This window comes from Phyllostomus discolor, chromosome 5, assembly GCF_004126475.2.
Source record: "Phyllostomus discolor isolate MPI-MPIP mPhyDis1 chromosome 5, mPhyDis1.pri.v3, whole genome shotgun sequence".
Classification (NCBI taxonomy): domain Eukaryota; kingdom Metazoa; phylum Chordata; class Mammalia; order Chiroptera; family Phyllostomidae; genus Phyllostomus; species Phyllostomus discolor.
Window position 1 is genome coordinate 152,808,517 of NC_040907.2, and position 16,123 is coordinate 152,824,639.

Below are 16,123 nucleotides of genomic sequence, written 5' to 3' on the forward strand. Positions count from 1 at the left end.
GCCCCCCGCGCCTGCTAGTGAGGGCGGCGGGGTGCGCCAGCCCTGTGCGACCCGGACCCCGGGTTTGAAGCCAAGTCTTCCCCCTCACGTGTCTCTGGGAACGGGAAGGAAAGCACGATGGAGTTGTGCCTACTGGTCTGCCCCGTGGCCTCTCTACTGTTTCCTACGAAACTTCCCCAGTGCCCATCCAATTGCTTAGTGCTGGGGGGGTCAGTCCTGGGCTGGTACCCACCCCCCATTCCCGGACTGCGTGCTCCCCGTCTTCCGGAAAGAATGCTCCCGAGTGCCTCTGAGGCCGCGGGGTGCCGGACAGAGGCCCAGCGGCGGGTGGAAGAGAAGCCAAAGAGAAAGGGATGGGAGGGGGAGCAAGGAGCTCGCGGCGCGGGGAACAGCAGATTGCGCCGAGCCAATGGCAACGGCAGGACGAGGTGGCACCAAATTCCCTTCGGCCAATGACGCTCCAGAGTTTACAGAAGCCCATTAGCATTTCCCCAGGGGCAGGCGCCGCGGTGTAGCTGCAGCATCCAGTTTTTGCTCCTCCAGCCCCTCGTACGCTCCGTCTCTGTCTCCTCCCCCTCTCCTTACGGGGCTCCCACGGCTGACCCACTCTGCGCACTTTGCCCCTGTTGGCTACGAGTAAAAGGGGTGTGAGGAAATACGGGGCACGGTCAGCCCCCTGCCAGCTCTAGCCTTTAAATCCCCAGCCTTGGGAGATCTAAGCACAGTGGACCCAGTCCGAACACCTATCCAGCGCTCACGGAGCTAGAAGGATTCGGAGCGCTACGCCGCCTATCGCCACGCAAAGGCGGACTCGGCTGCCTAAGTCTGCTGTCCCGAAATCCGCTCCTCAGCCTCAGCTCTGGGAAAGTGAACCCAGCATCAGAGAGTCCAGATGCCAGCCCACTTGCTGCAGGACGAGGTGAGTTTCCCAGCGCTGGCTCCCAGGCCGCGGGGTCGCCAGCCCGGGCTGGGCTACTAGGGAACTCGTTGGTGATGGAGGAGTTGAGTTCTCCGCGGAGAACATAGCCATCTTTTGCGAGTTGTTCTGCCTTATTTGTTGGGAATGTTGATTGCTATTTGCGGACTCGGTTCCCGAACTTTTGTTTCTCAACCTTAAAAGGAAAGCCTAGTCGTTCGGGTACCCTTGTGTGGGTATGTATCCCCTGAGGGTGTTCCGTCGTGTGTCGGACGGGGCAAAATTGTTTCACTCCTTCCTATTTGCTCCTTCACCTTGAGGTTTCACCCCTCCCGCCGCTCCCCACCTATCTGCACAGTTCCTGGGGACTTCCTTTTCTTCCATCTAGGGTAGACCGCCCTCAGTTAACCTGGGTCCTGGGGACAGGGTCTGGGCCAGTCCTGCACCCTTCCCCCAGCTGGATTAGAGAGTGAAGTGGCCCCTGCTGCCTCCACGTGCAGTCTGCTCTCTCCCGACGCTCCGCTCTCTCCCTTCCAGATGGCTAGCTCCTACACCACCACCACCACCATCACAGAACCCCCCTCCAGGAAGCTGCAGAATGGGGACGGCAAGTTGGAGAAGAACCTCCTATACGCGGAAGAAGACATCCGCCCCGAAATGAAAGATGACATCCACGACCCAAGCTACAAGGATCCCGAGGGGCCGAAGCCCAAGCTTGTGTATGTTTGGAGGAACATCATCCTTATGGGTCTGCTGCACTTGGGAGCCCTGTATGGGATCACACTGGTCCCCACGTGCAAGGTCTACACCTGGCTCTGGGGTAAGAGTTTTTCTTGTGGCATTGACCCAGGACCCCAGATTCTCTCCACTCTTTAAGGAGGTGGGAGCGTACATGGAACACAGGCACCAGGCCCTCTGGGTCCAGGTTTTCCCAACAGTTTCTGAGAGGCTGCGTGGGCTGGGGACAGAGCGCGGGGGCACTGGGAGGCCGGAGTGGCCTTTCATCTGGGTGCTGGGAGGGAGCGCTGAGACCTTTCGCTGCAGGCTTTGAAGGGAGTAGGCCTGCGCCAGAGAGTCAGCTTTCCCTGAAAGAGCTTTTCTGTTTCAAGTCATTTGTTTGGCTGCTTGTCCCAGTCCTGCCAGCCACAAAAGAATCAAGGCGCCTACCTGGGAGGCTTGGGAACAAGGGATGGGACCAGTGGTCCCGGGGCCTCGGGGCGTTGGGGCGGGGGGTAGATGCTGAGCACAGTGTGGGACAACAACAGAACCTGCTCAGGATGAGAGTAAGGGAGGGAGGAACAGAGAGGTGTTACCCACAAAATTATTTGCCCTGACCCTTGGCCCACCAGCCTCCTTTGTTAGAGGGAAGATGGAGGCTCCTGTGGGACCCAAGTTACCCAGATGTGGTGCTCTGTGATTCTCTGTAGGTCTCCAGGGAACTGTATGCACCACTTAGCAAAATGTCCTCTGGGTGAAATAGGCTGAGAAAATGTTTCATGCCCCACTCCCCATCTAGCCTACTCCAGCCCCTGTCTCCTGGCGCCCTGCAGTCTCTCCTTGCCAGGACAGGCAGACCAGGCCAGAAAAGAGCCCCAAGCAGCCCTAGCCTTGAGGCTGCCACAGTGAGGGAGACAGTTCCCAGTTCTGTCCCTGACCTGTCCTTAGCTCAGATTGTTCGGGGATCCATGGGTATGAGCTGATAGCAGGGCCCTGACCCCTGGATCCACACACGTGTGCTCTGCAGGCATTTTCGCCTCTGCCACCATCAGCCCGAGTGCAGCCTCTGAAGACCCAGGGGCCCCACATTGCCACCCTCTGAGGGTGCTGAGCAAGAGCCCTTTCCAGGAAACAACGTTTGGGTTTCCCGAGTAGTATCAGGTGTGGGGTACTTGCTGACAGCTGCTCTCTTGGAGGGTAGTCATGTAGAAGGGCTGGTAGGCCAAGTTTTAACGGATTCTCCTAGGCCCTTTTACATCGAAAGGTGGTGGGATCTGGTCCCTAGAGCTTCATGTCAGGGAATCATCTGAGTGCCTCCGATGGTGAAATGCGACTGGGTGGTCCCCTCTCTCAGGATCTCAATCTTTCTGAGTCCCAATCTTTTTAGGATCAGGAAGGTTACAGGTGTGTCACTGCTGGAGCTGGCCAGGCACAGGAAAGCAGTTCATCTGCAGATCGGGACGGGCTCTCTTGTTTGTGAGGGGACAGGGACATCTGTTCTCTAGCCCCTCTGAGAGCCGAACCTCAGTTGCAGTGTGAGGACTCCCCAGGGAAACTGTGGACTCCTCTCTCCTCTCTCTACCCCTCCTCCCCAACAGAGGGGTCTTCACAAGGTGTTCTGTTGCCTGTAAGCCCCTTCCAGCCTCAGCACTCCCTGCAGGTCAGGTTAAGTCCAGATGCTGGCCAGACTGCTTTTGTTTGCTCCCCATCCTGGGCTACTGGTGCAAGGGGCAGAGTGCTGTCCCCAAACCAAGGCTGTGCCCTCTGCCTTTTTGTGCCCTGCCCAGGAGTGTGCATTGTGCTTCTGGACAGAGCTATGTATCACGCAGAGACTGGGTGGTGACCTTTTGTACTCCTTCTCCTGGGACCTGTGGCGGATGGCTTAGCTGACTGAGGGACAATCTGATAAGGGGACATCAGAACTTCTCTGTCTTAAGGAACAAGGAAGGGAAAGGGACAGCCAGAGGTCCCGCTCTCAGAGTTTAGGAGCTTGGCCACACCTTTCCTTTTATTCCTAAGGACAGTGTTAAATTAGCTACTGGTTGTGATTACAGCATTTCTCATGGCTGAGCAATTTGGGGAACCTCAGAAGGTCCCTTAGGGGCATTCTGAAGGGATATTTCTGGCAACTCGGAGGGCCAAGGGGCAGAACTTCTGGTCTCTTAGGGCCAAAGCTGTGAGATTTTGTTTAACAACCAATCTGGACATTAGTAGAGAATGAGCCTCTAACTGCTGTAAGGCCTGGCTGATAGGCTGAGAGGGGCTGATAGAAAAGCACCAGAGCGCCTGGGTTCTTTTCTCAGTTCCCCTGTTAGCACCAGGATCTTCCGCACCTTCTGAGGTAACTTGCCAGGGTCACCTCTGTGGTGTGAAGCCACCCCAGTAAGCTTCCTTGGTTCTCAGCCAAGTGCTTCTGCTTTTGTGCCCAAAGCCATTCTTCTTCCTCCTCATTGATTCGTGGGGCTGTGGCTCAACTGTCATTTTTCCAAGCGCAGATGCAGGCAGATACTGCATCTGGGAAGATAACTGCCATGTGGCTGGGGGCCAGCAGATCACCTGGCCACGCAGAGGGCTTAGAGACAGAATTTTCACTGGAATTGACACTGGCTCCATGCCTGTCCTTGGGATCCTGGACTGTTTAGGAAACTGCTATCTATGGCTGAAGAACACAGGACAATTTGTTACAATGTGTGGTGTCTCCAACTGCAACTAAATTCTGCGGTCACTGAGGACCCATTGTTTCTAGCTGTTTCCCTGGGAGTGAAACACTGTCTGTCAACAGCCCACTGCTCTACCAAGGCCTTGTTCAGCCCCTGCCTGCTAGAGCTGCCGAACAGAGGAAGGTGGGCACTCCCAGCAACCCACTTCCCAGCTAGAGATTATAGCTTGCAGGTCTCAGGGAAGGTGAGGGCGGACAGTATTGGGGTGCTCTGCTGACAGTTTTGAATGTATCCCATCATCGTCTAAATTAGCCTTGCTGGAGGGAGTAAGGGCTGACAGGGGCCATCAGAAAGGAGAGACACAGGACCTGTGTGCACACCCTGGGGAGCTGGATGGGATGGCGGGACCATGAATGCTTGTTGACAGAAATCGTAGTTTTAAACCATGGCTCCATTTCTTACTAGACTCATGACCAGAGATAACACAACTGTTCTGACAGGCTTTTTCTTCATCCATGAAGTGAGGATATTAAAGCCATCAAGGAATCCAGAGAATCATAGAATATAAAATTCATGGTTACGCTTAAGGCACGGTGCAGATACCACGTAGGGGCAGGGCGCACTCCCCCGATGCTGCCACACTGCCTGCGAAACTATTGGAAGGCTTTTGTGCCAGTTGATAAACAGCCAGAGTTCTGAGCCCCCAAGTGTCCTCTACAACTCAGAGCCCCTCAAACTGGTGAGCGCCCAGACCAGTCTTGCTTGTGTGTCCTATGCACTGCGGGAGCAGTCTGTTGTTCTTAAAATTTGGAGGAAGCTTACCTGAAGGTCAAAGGAGATGAAGGACCTGGGATAAGGTTCCCCGTGACTGAGAGTGACCAAGTGGCTAGGTAGTAAGCTCTCTCTTCTCTGTCCTGCCTTTCTAAACTTCCTGAGACTCCTTAGCTTATTCCAATTCCTAGGTGGAGAGGATGAGAGGTGATGGTATTTTTCAAATAATAAACCCGGAGACACCTGAGAGACTAAGGTGTCCCTGCACTTTAGGGTAAAGCAAGTGCTCACCCGAAGACTCTGAAGACACGGACGACATACAGAGAACCACATGTGAATGGTTCCCCAGATTATTGACCTCTCACTGTTTCCACCTGGCAGGGGTTTTCTACTATATGATCAGTGCCCTGGGCATAACAGCAGGAGCTCATCGCCTGTGGAGCCACCGGAGTTACAAGGCTCGGCTGCCCCTGCGGCTCTTCCTGATCATCGCCAACACGATGGCGTTCCAGGTAAGAAGCCGGTGCCACTCAGCTCTTTCCTCCACTCTGTTAATGGCCAGGGGCAGAATGGGGGAGGTCTGCACCTGCAGAGATGCAACACCTGGACAATCATGTCACTTCCTCTCTCCTTGTGGTCCCCTAAAGTGCAGGCCCAGTCCTTAAGTCTGTAAAGCCTGAGCACACTTCTGAGTCACTAGGAAAGGGAAATAGGGGATGAATAGGAAATACTCTATTTATCCTAAGGTTCCTCTGTTATCACATAATCTGACTACTGGAATGCTTCCTCCTAAAGGCCTGTAATGCATAAGCCTTAGTGTACGTGCTGGTTTGCTGGGCAGACCTTGGACAACAGACTCACCATTTTAGGTGAATATCTTAGGACTCCACCAGGATGGGATTGAAGTGCATGCTTCACGGACTCAGGTAGTGGGAGAAGCACTTCTGTAGCACCGAGTGCAGGCCTGGTGCTATTCTAGGCACATGACATAGGTTACCTGATGACATTCTCTTAGGAGGTAGGTGCTATCATGATTCCCATTTTACAGATGACAAAATTGTATCACTGAAAGGTTAGAGAGACCAACATTACGGTCCTTCCTTGGGCTGCCAGGCTGGCTAAGTCAAGTATGGAGCTTTATTGAGGCAGAAAGTTGATAGCAGAGACAGAGTGAAGGACATTGGGGAAGGGAGCTCATAGCTATTATGTGGTAGCAATGGGCAAAGGATGGCATGTGATGTGGGGCTTAGTTTGGAGCAGAGGGAAAAGAGATGCATTCAAATGTGTCCCCTTCTCCAGGGCAGTATTCCAGGTACTTACCACAGTTGCATCATCACCTGTGCCACATTACTTTGTACCCTGAGCGTTCCTGATACTGGGACAAAGATGAGGAAGAGATACTGGTGCAACCTTTAAGGGATGGAAAGAGCCTTGGCTGGTTTGGCTCAGTGGATTGAGTGTCAGCCTGCAACTGCAAGGTTACCAGTTCAATCCCCAGTCAGGACACATGCCTGGGTTGTGGGCCAATCCCCATTGGAGCATGCCAGAGGCAGCCGATTGATGCCTCTCACACATCAGTGTTTCTCTCCTTCTCTTTCTCCCTCCCTTCCTGCCCTCTGAAAATAAATAAGTAAAATCTTAAAAAAAATAAAAGAAGGGATGGAAACAGTCCCAGAGGAACCCAGAGGTCATTTGGGAAGGTGGCCAAGCTCATGATTTATATGCCGGGCCTTGTTGAGTTGTGAGCCAGCTCTTGCCAAGGCATCAGAATGGAGCTCCCTGCAGCTTCGCCCACTGACTAGGACTGGGGGACACAAAGCTGCCTGCCTCCTTCTCCCTGCCCCGGGATCAGGCACCTCGTGAAGGCCCTTCCCCACATTTCTTGTTTGAAGAATTGCAGTATTCTCTCCTAATGAAACTGTCTGAGCTCTGTGTGGTCCACCTCCATTCTGCCCACTGTAAAACCTTCATGAAGCAACCCATCCTCTTCCTGTGGTCCTGGGACTTGAAGGTGCTTTTCCACTTAAGCTTCAGTGGCAAGTTGGGGCACAGAGGAGGCAACTCCATGACCCTCTGTGGAGCCCAACTTTTGGGTATTTTGTGATGCTGGGCTGAGAGCCACAGGCTCTTGAAGATGTCTACTCATTGGCAGTCCCTAAAAGGGTGTCTCTCCTCAGGCCTGCATTCTTCTCTCTTCCCCCAGAATGATGCTTATGAATGGGCCCGAGATCACCGCGCTCACCACAAGTTCTCAGAAACAGATGCTGATCCCCACAATGCCCGGCGTGGCTTTTTCTTCTCTCACGTGGGTTGGCTGCTTGTGCGCAAACACCCAGCTGTCAAAGAGAAGGGTGGTTCGCTAGACTTGTCTGACCTAAAAGCTGAAAAGTTGGTGATGTTCCAGAGAAGGTGAGTGGGGTGGTGCTGGAGCTGGGCGTCTGGTGTTTGGGGTCCCCTCTGTTTTCTCCTAGGACTTGTAGACATAAGCTGAGAGATTTACTGGGTTTGTATGTTCAAAATCATAATTTAAAACCCTAGTTTTTAACAACGCCCAAGTCCACAGTCATACACTATTGTTCCATCTGACCTATCTTAGTTAACCAATTAAGTTCAAGTTTATTGACTTAGGAAGTCATGCTACAAAGACAACTCTGGCATAGTCCTTACCTTCAAAGAGTTTGTAGCCTGTTGGGGAGTGAAAGGATAAGCCAGGTGTCTGAATGACTAGGACACATGGCAAAGTATTTTCTGTACCAATAGGAGGCACGGAGGAGAGGGAGAGTGCGTAGGGAAGGGTTTATGAAGAAAGTAGCTTTGCAGTCCACTGCTGGGTAGAGAGTTTCACAGGTGCTGCGGGCAGAGGGAGAGACAATGCAAACAGAACAGAAGGAACTGAAGCCTGGGCATGGTCCAGCAACAGAGTCCTTCTGCTTGAAGTACAGGGTGTGGTGGAATTAAGACTAGAGAGGGAGATTGGTGCTATTCTTGGAGAGTCTTAAAAGCAGGTTTAGGATTTAATTCAATAGGCAATGGGGATGTGTCATGGTTGGAGGTGTGCTTCACAAGGGTCACTCTCATGACAGCTGAGAAACCACTGAGCCAAAGAGGTGAGAAGCAGGGCCACAAGTTAGGACACAGTGAGGATCCATGCGAGGGCAGCAGTGGTAAGAATGGAAAGGAACTGGATGCAGGAAAACCAGTGATGGAAGAACATAAGGCTTGATTGCTGAAGAGACGTATGAAATCAAGGCAGCCCAACCCAGTGATGATGGAAGTCAGGTAGGTCTGAGTTCTCCCCCCGCTGACTGCGTATGGTCTTTCCACACAGGTATTACAAGCCCGCTGTCCTGGTGATGTGCTTCATCATGCCCACGCTAGTGCCCTGGTATTTCTGGGGTGAAACTTTCCAACACAGCTTGTGCGTTGCCACTCTCTTGCGTTACGCCATTGTGCTCAATGCTACCTGGCTGGTGAACAGTGCTGCCCACCTGTACGGATACCGCCCTTATGACAAGACCATTAACCCCCGAGAGAATCTTCTGGTTTCACTGGGAGCTGTGGGTAAGTCCACCATCCACAGCAAGACCGCATCTAGTGGTCTGCTATTTAGGGTATTAGGCTGGGAACCAGGAAAACTAGGTTAACTTGTTTTATGGCCTCTTTTTCACTCTAAAACTAAGGGGCAATATATTAGAAAACTCTTGAGAGTCAGGCAACAAGCCATATATAAAAAAAAGGGTAAAAAAATAACAATGTCTTCGATTCCAGGTTCTAAGACAATCCCCAAATGCTGTGTGCAATGAGTCCCTTTGGGTTTTCCTCTTTCCGGTCATCTGTGGGCTGGACTGCAGTCTTGTTTGGGGCAGGGCATGTATCCACAGACGAGACAGTTTTCTGGGTGGCTGGTACACCTAGTGGCTTATATTTAAATATGTCATATAAAATACAGAATTAATACTTGTAGTTCAATTCAATAAACTTTTATCCCCTGGCTGTATCCAGACAGGCCATTCCTGAAGTCTGTGCCAGGCTTTACCGCTCAGTGCTGCCAATGGGAAGCATATCAAAGCAGCTGTTGGCGGCCCTCTCCCACTACCCACCCCTCTTGTCCCTTGTGCTTGACCCTTCTTGTCCCTTGTGCTTGGTTTTTTCTCTCTTCTGCTTTACTCTGCGCTAAGAACACCTCCCCCACCCCCACCCATACAGCTTAGGGAGTCCCCAACAAAGCAGTTAGTTTGATCGAAGGGGCCTGCTTGCTCATCTAATGCTCACTATTCATGAATTTATTTCTCTGTATAATTTGAGTCCTAAGAGCCAAAGTCTAGGACAGCAGGATTCTGTCATCTGTCTCCTTTTTTTTTTCTATCTCTCTTTTTTGACTAAATATAGACTTGACTAAGGTCTGGAATTAGCTTTCCTTGAGCGAACCCAGGGGTCTCTTGTCGCTCACCAGTGATCAGCACCATCGGTCACCCAGCATGCCCAGGCCGCGCCTCACCGCTGCACGTGCTTGTGTGCGGCATGGCCTGACTTTTGCTTTTTTCTTCTTAAAATCTTTCTGTATATTCTCAACCCAGATCGTCTTCACTATCCGTAGTAGACACATTTTATTTTTTTCTATTTCTTTTTTACTTTCCTGCCTCTCCCTTCTCCTTTCAGGCCCCTTCAACCACTGTGTGTGTCCTCACTCAGAACCATGTTTGAAATACATCACCTAGGCCATATAGGTCTGAGATTTTTAATAGAAATGGAAGTTTCCGGAAGGAGACTTGGCTTGTATTGCGGATGGATCTATAGTGAGCTTCCCCGACCGCAGCCCCGTTCCGACCCTTGGTGTAAAGGGGCTCCAGCGTCCCACTTTGTCTCAGTGACTGATTTCTCCATACCTGCTCCTTTCCCCCCTTATCACCAAGCCCGTTGTTTTCCTCTAGCTCTGCTTCCTGCCTTTCTAATCTTTTCTTCTTGAATTACCTGCCCCACAGTCACATGCTCGTCTTCTCTCTGCCAAAGCTGACCTCCCTTGAGTCTTTCTTGGGCTGTGTCTCACTGCCCCAGTTGCAAAGTCTTGACCTTCTTCTACCCATTAACCCTCTTTCTCTTCCCCCACCCGCCTTGACCAGGTTTGAGTCTGATTCAGTTTTAAATCTGATAAGTATAAGCCTGGTTAGTGCTTTATACAGAGCCTAGCTGCAAAGCCATTTATGGAAATTAGCAATCCTCTGTTAGTACCTTTAGCCTTGGGATTATTCCGCCCTCCTACTCAGTTCACACTGTGTCTCATCCAGTGTCACAGAGAGAGGACACACCTTGAGATAACCTGGATGGTGTCATTTACTTTGTAGGACTGCCTTTACTTGCTGGTTATTAATATCATTACTGCTCTACTGAGGTTCTTTTATCTTCAAAGGGCTCAATATGTTCTTGTATTAGCTATTCTTTACCTGGCTTTATCTGGACCGCATAAGGGTCAGTGTTGTTATTGTTGAATGCGGTTCAGAAAGAAGAGTTCTGCCAAAGGTTGGAAAACTCTGTGGAGTTTCCAAAGTTTTACCCATTACAGAAATGATCATGAGTCCAGAATTTCTTTGTTTTTCCTTCATCCAGCAAAGTGAACTGCTTGTCACAGAACTTTAGAAGTTGGAGGGAACACATAAGCATCTTGGTTCTGACTCCCACAAAGACCTTCTGTTTTCTCTGCATCACCACCACACCGGGGTCAAAGTTCAAAGAATTCCAAGGCAGAGAGTTTGCCGAACCAGTCAGTGGTGGCTGAGGACACTTGAACTCGGGCTGGGCCTCCTTTCTTTGACGTTTGGCTGTTGCTGCCCAACTCTGTTGGTCTCTCCCACCCTTGGAGGTACTACCGGTGCAGGTGTATTCCTTTGCTCACCTTTATAGGAAACACAGCAAAAGTTCTTCATTTTGGACTCTCTCCTCTTCCTACCCTAACACATGCACACACATACAGAGCCTTGAGGATCTCAGACCAATATGTAGTGAAGTTCTGGAATTTTCTAATCCAAAATCCACTTCCAGCAGGAGCAGTTTCTTTTTGGTCATCTTATCCTCTGAGAGAAACTGCCAGTCCTTTCTGCCCAAGGGCTTCCAGACAGCCATGGGTGACCGGGGTCTCCCCATTCATTTTTTAAGAAGCTTCCGAGCAGATCTATTTGGTTCAGAGTAGAAGAGACTGGTTTCATGTACTGGGTTGGAGGTCTTCTGCTAGCTAACCAGTGTTTGAAGATCAAGAAGACGTCAATTCCTAGCAGAGCGCCATAACTTTTTCTTTGTCTTTGTTCCAGGTGAGGGCTTCCACAACTACCACCACACCTTTCCCTATGACTACTCCGCCAGTGAGTACCGCTGGCACATCAACTTCACCACATTCTTCATCGATTGCATGGCTGCCCTCGGTCTGGCTTACGACCGGAAGAAAGTCTCCAAGGAGGCCGTCTTGGCCAGGGTTAAAAGAACTGGAGATGGAAGCTACAAGAGTGGCTGAGTTTTGGGTCCCTTGGGTTTTCCAAAAGCCAGCCAGAGGCAGAGGTTTAATGTTCTGTTTATTAACTACTGAATAATGCTACCAGGATGCTAAAGATGATGAAGTTAACCCATTCCAATACAGTATTCTTTTAAAATTCGAAAGTATTGAAAGCCAACAACTCTGCCTTCATGATGCTGAGCTGATGTTCTTCTTTCTTCTCTTCCCTGTCTTGTAGGCCCATTGTTCTCTGCTTTGCTCCTGTCACCTGCCTTTCTTTTCCCTCTCATTGCCTCCCAGACAAGTAGCTGTTGAGGCACTAGTGAGTGTCCAGCTGCTAAAGACTAGGCAACCTTTCTATCACACTGAACCAGTAGTTTTGTCCCAGCTAACTCTTTCCATAAGCTGTCCTGAGCTTCAAGGAAAGTGGCTCAAGCTAGAGATTTGACAAAGTCTTCTGGGAAGAGCCCTGTTCATTATCTTCATTCCAGGCTTTTGCCAGAGGGAGTAGAAAAAACAGCTTTATTTGGCACAAAGATTCTAAAGCAGGTAAATTGTCAGGGGAGAGAGAGTGAGCATGCATGGTGTGATTGATAAGTAAGGGTGGGGTGAGGTAGGAAACAGAGCAAGAAGCTCCTGATGGGATCAAGCACACAGCGGCCTGTCCAAGGAGGACATCAAGCCCCAACACACAGCATGCTTCCTTTCTCCCCTGACTCCAAGTAGGGAATGGCCACGGAGCTGGCAATGCAAGAACACAAGCACATCTCAGTGTATCGATAGAGTAAAGGCTGGGGATAAAGAAGAAGCATTTAGTTTGTAGTAAAAGCTGTCTTTGATGGAGAAAAAATTTTTTTCTTTAATAACAGGAAGATTTCTTATTTTATATATCAGGACATCTTGAGGTTGGTTGTTTCCAGAATTGGTGAATCCAGCAGCTCGTGGAATCATCAAAATTCTTTCAACTTTCTGCTCTGCCATCTGACTGTTGGGATATTGGTCAGCCCCTCGTGGTAATAAGGTAGCTATAGCATTTCCAGACACCCCAAGAAGGATGGGTTTTTAGGAGATAGGTCAAACATAAAAAGTATGTATACAGATATGCTTTGCTTAAAATATTAAATAATTCCCTTAGAGTATTTCTCTCTGAGAGAGGGGTGCTTGAAGAAGAGGAGGAGTAAGCATCCCCCATTGCCCCCCATTGTGGGGCAGGAGATGGAGAGGTTGAGAAATGGTGTGTCGGCAGCTTCCGAGAGAGAGAGAGAACATCGCAGGAGAAGGGCTTTGAGAACACGTTGTCTGGGGGTTTGGATTCCGTCGGAAGGCTACTAAGTTATTGGGTGTCCTACTGTGAAAGCTGGTTAGGCAAACAAGTTAGTTATCAGGTTCATTCATTGACTCCGATTTCTGCTTGGCATTGGTAAAAACTAGAAGGTTTCTCACCACAGTTTCAGACCATTGCATCCATTTCTTTTCTGTTAACAACTAGCTCAGCGATTTTCAACCTTTTCATCTTGTGGCACACGAATTAATTTCTAATATTCTGTGGCACATCAAAAAAATACGTTTTTTGCTGATCTCACAAGGAAAAATAGGTATAATTTGATTCATTTACACCAGACAGCTATTGTTGTGTTGGCTGTTGTCATTTTTTTTATTTGACAATCTAAGGGAAGCGAGGTTGGTGACCCTGACTAAATAGGCAGGTATTGCATGTTTTAAAAATTCTTGTGGCACACCAGTTGAAAATCACTGATCTAGCCTAGAGTACAGGACTGCCTGGGGGCAAGTAGATAGAAGTCTTTTAATTACCCTGGTTGTGAGTTCCTGGCTCTACCCTATCTGTCCATTTTCTCCTACCGGTTCTATCTATCCCCTGATGTTTTCTTTTTCCCGTGGACAGGCAGCCTCCTTTGTGTATTCAGAGGCAGTGATGGTTATTGCTGTCCAGGCAGACAGAATACTCAGGGTCACTGAACCACTGTTTCTCTTTATAAAGTTGAGCTAGCTGCCACTTACGCTTGGCCTCCAGAGTCTCTCCACCTACGCTTCTGTGATCCCCTGCCACAATGATGACTCAAGACAAGGCTGGCAAACCCCACTAGAAATATCCCCGGCTCAGGCACTCTCTCTGATGAGGCACAGCCAAGCCAAATGCTTGCATCATGCCCGTGAGCCAGCCATGGAGCAAGAGAGAGTTTGTTTTCACTCTCCTCTGTCTGGGTCAGAACCAGGGAGCATGCTGGTTGCCTCTTGCTTACTCACTCACCCTGCCCAGCTTCAGTTTGTGCTCCCAGCTGACTGCAATGCTGATAAAAGTAGGAGGGAGCCTAGTCTTCCCTGGGAAGCACAAGAAACAAAAGCAAGTCCCAAAGTGCCTCACTCGGAAGGAGGCCCTGTGCGGTCCCTGGAGCCAGGGTACACTGCAAAGCTTTAGCTGAAACCTGGGGTCTGAGGTGCCATGAACTTTGCTGAACAGCATCTCTGTTCAGCAAACTAACCAGCATTCTCCACAATAGAGCTGAGGGTAGATGATAGTGTAGAAGTCTGAACAAAAAAAATTGGTGTTTTGAGAACCTTGGACCACTCCTCCCTGTACCTCAGTCATCCGTGCAGAAGCCTGGCTTTTCTCTACCAAGACTGGAAATGTACAAGAGCAAATGCTGTGAATCCCAATGGTGGAAGGGAGGGGGGCATTTCTTCTTGTAATAACTGGATGGACACTACAGGAGTCAGCATGAGCTAAAGGCGTCTTTATCTTTTAAGCCATTCCTCTCAGTAGAAAGAAATCTAATGGAAGATCACTGTAGTTTCAGTCTGCTGATCTGTGCGCTTACCTACCCCTTGGAAATGTCTTGTTAGATAGTTTTAATTCCACGGGTCATCAGATGCCTACTTTATAATTAATGGTCAAAAACAACTTGTCTTTCTATTCTAATGGCGTTCCATAGATTTGATCCAAACCATGACCTTACACAAGGCTGGGCAGGGCCCTCGGGCTGAGGGCCCGAGTGTGTGTGTGGATGCGTGGGTTTCAAGATTCTGAAGCTGAATTCAAATGATGCATTAATAATCCAGAAATCAGATCTGATCGAGTCTGAATTTCTAACAGTCCTTGCTTTGTGGGCGTACTGACAACTTATTTGGGTGCCTTACATCTTTTCTAATCAGTGTTGCATATGAGCGTGCTCTCACTCCCTCCTTGCTCCTCCGTGGAGCTCCTTTGCACCTGAGAGCCCCCAGAAGTGGCTGGTAGGAAAGGGGGCCTGGCTGGAGAATTAGCAGTAGAGCTGTTTGCAAGATTCCCCTCTGGGCTTCATTTTGGAAACTTTTCTTGGGGTTGTGTTTATTAAGTGCCCACATTTTTTATGGTGAATGGAAGTAATTTGAATGTATTTGATTCATAATTTTTCTTTTTAGGTTAAAAGATGGTTGTAGTCTTTAAAATGGAAACTTTTTCTCGTTGGTTTGCTAGTGTCCTGAGCGTACTCTCTGTAAGTGTAGCTTAAATGGGTCAGCATGAAAGGTTAAAGAAAGCAAGATGTCAACGTTACCTGGGTGGTTAAGGCCAAGGCCCCTCCTACCACTGTGCCACTGACTTGCTATGTGACCCTGGGCAAGTCACTTAACTATAATGTGCCTCAGTTTTCCTTCTGTTAAAATGGGGATAATAATACTGACCTACCTCAAAGGGCAGTTTTGAGGTGTGACTAATGCTTTTTATAAAGCATTTTGGGACCCTTCGGCAGAGGAATTCTCTTAAGTCCTAAGTATTTTTATAGCAGTATCCACCGTGAATTTGTGTCCACCCAGAACCATACATCCCAGAGGCTATCAACCTATCTGGTTCTCTGAGAGATTGAATAAATCCATTGGATAAGTGGTGGAAAACCAGCCAGACAAAATTTGAGGATGCATTAAACTCATTGCCATGGAAACATAGACAAGATATCTTTTCTTTGATTGGGTGGGAATTTTCCTTTTTTATGTGGGATAGTAGGTATTTGTGACCTAAGAATAACTTTGGAATAATTTCTATTAATGACTCTGAAGCTAGTTATACTTATCTGAGATGTGTTTGTTCATAATAAAAGTGAAGTGAATCTGATTACACTGTCTGGGAGTTTTTTTTGGCTGTGATTCAGTCTCCTGGGATTTATCTCTGTGGTCTGCCACGGTATCTGGGTCCTATTCCTGTACCTTTAAGAGTGAAAAAAAGAAGTAAGAGCTACAATGATTGACTCATTCCCCAGTAACCTGCCCTGTCCTTCCTAAGGGTAACTTTAGGTTAAACTCAGTCTTGGCAGCAGGAAACCAGGAGTCTGCTGCTATTAAGCAAAACACATTAACACCAGCTGACACTTTGGCCCTGGGGAAATGCCAGGTCTCTTGTGTGTCACATGATCACATGGACCCAAGAGGAAGTTAGCAGCAGGAAAAAGACTCCAGGAAAGCAGTTTTTTTAATCTTACATCCTAGGCTGTGCAGTCCAGGTCCTTCCTCCAAAATATAGTCCTACTCTGAAATGAAGTAGCTTCCTGGAAATGCTGATTAGCAACAGCAGGAAGAATGATCCAA

The 16,123-nt window shown here is 49.1% G+C and overlaps 1 protein-coding gene across 1 annotated transcript; it reads left to right on the plus strand.

Annotated features, from left to right (window-relative positions):
- The first annotated feature begins 292 nt into the window (after window positions 1–292).
- Window positions 293–15,653, plus strand: SCD (stearoyl-CoA desaturase). Its single transcript, XM_028511571.1, has 6 exons — window positions 293–919; window positions 1,454–1,736; window positions 5,446–5,576; window positions 7,268–7,473; window positions 8,393–8,625; window positions 11,367–15,653. The coding sequence occupies exons 1-6, from the start codon at window positions 893–895 to the stop codon at window positions 11,564–11,566; spliced, it is 1,080 nt and encodes a 359-aa protein (XP_028367372.1). The 5' UTR covers window positions 293–892; the 3' UTR covers window positions 11,567–15,653.
- Window positions 15,654–16,123: the final 470 nt, after the last annotated feature.

What these genes read in the sequence shown, in the direction of transcription:
- SCD (XM_028511571.1), top strand. Translation starts at nt 893, where the DNA reads ATGCCAGCCCACTTGCTGCAGGACGAG. An exon ending in CCCACTTGCTGCAGGACGAG is followed by an intron (nt 920 to 1,453) that starts GTGAGTTTCCCA and finishes TCTCCCTTCCAG; the next exon opens with ATGGCTAGCTCCTACACCAC. An exon ending in TTGGTGATGTTCCAGAGAAG is followed by an intron (nt 7,474 to 8,392) that starts GTGAGTGGGGTG and finishes CTTTCCACACAG; the next exon opens with GTATTACAAGCCCGCTGTCC.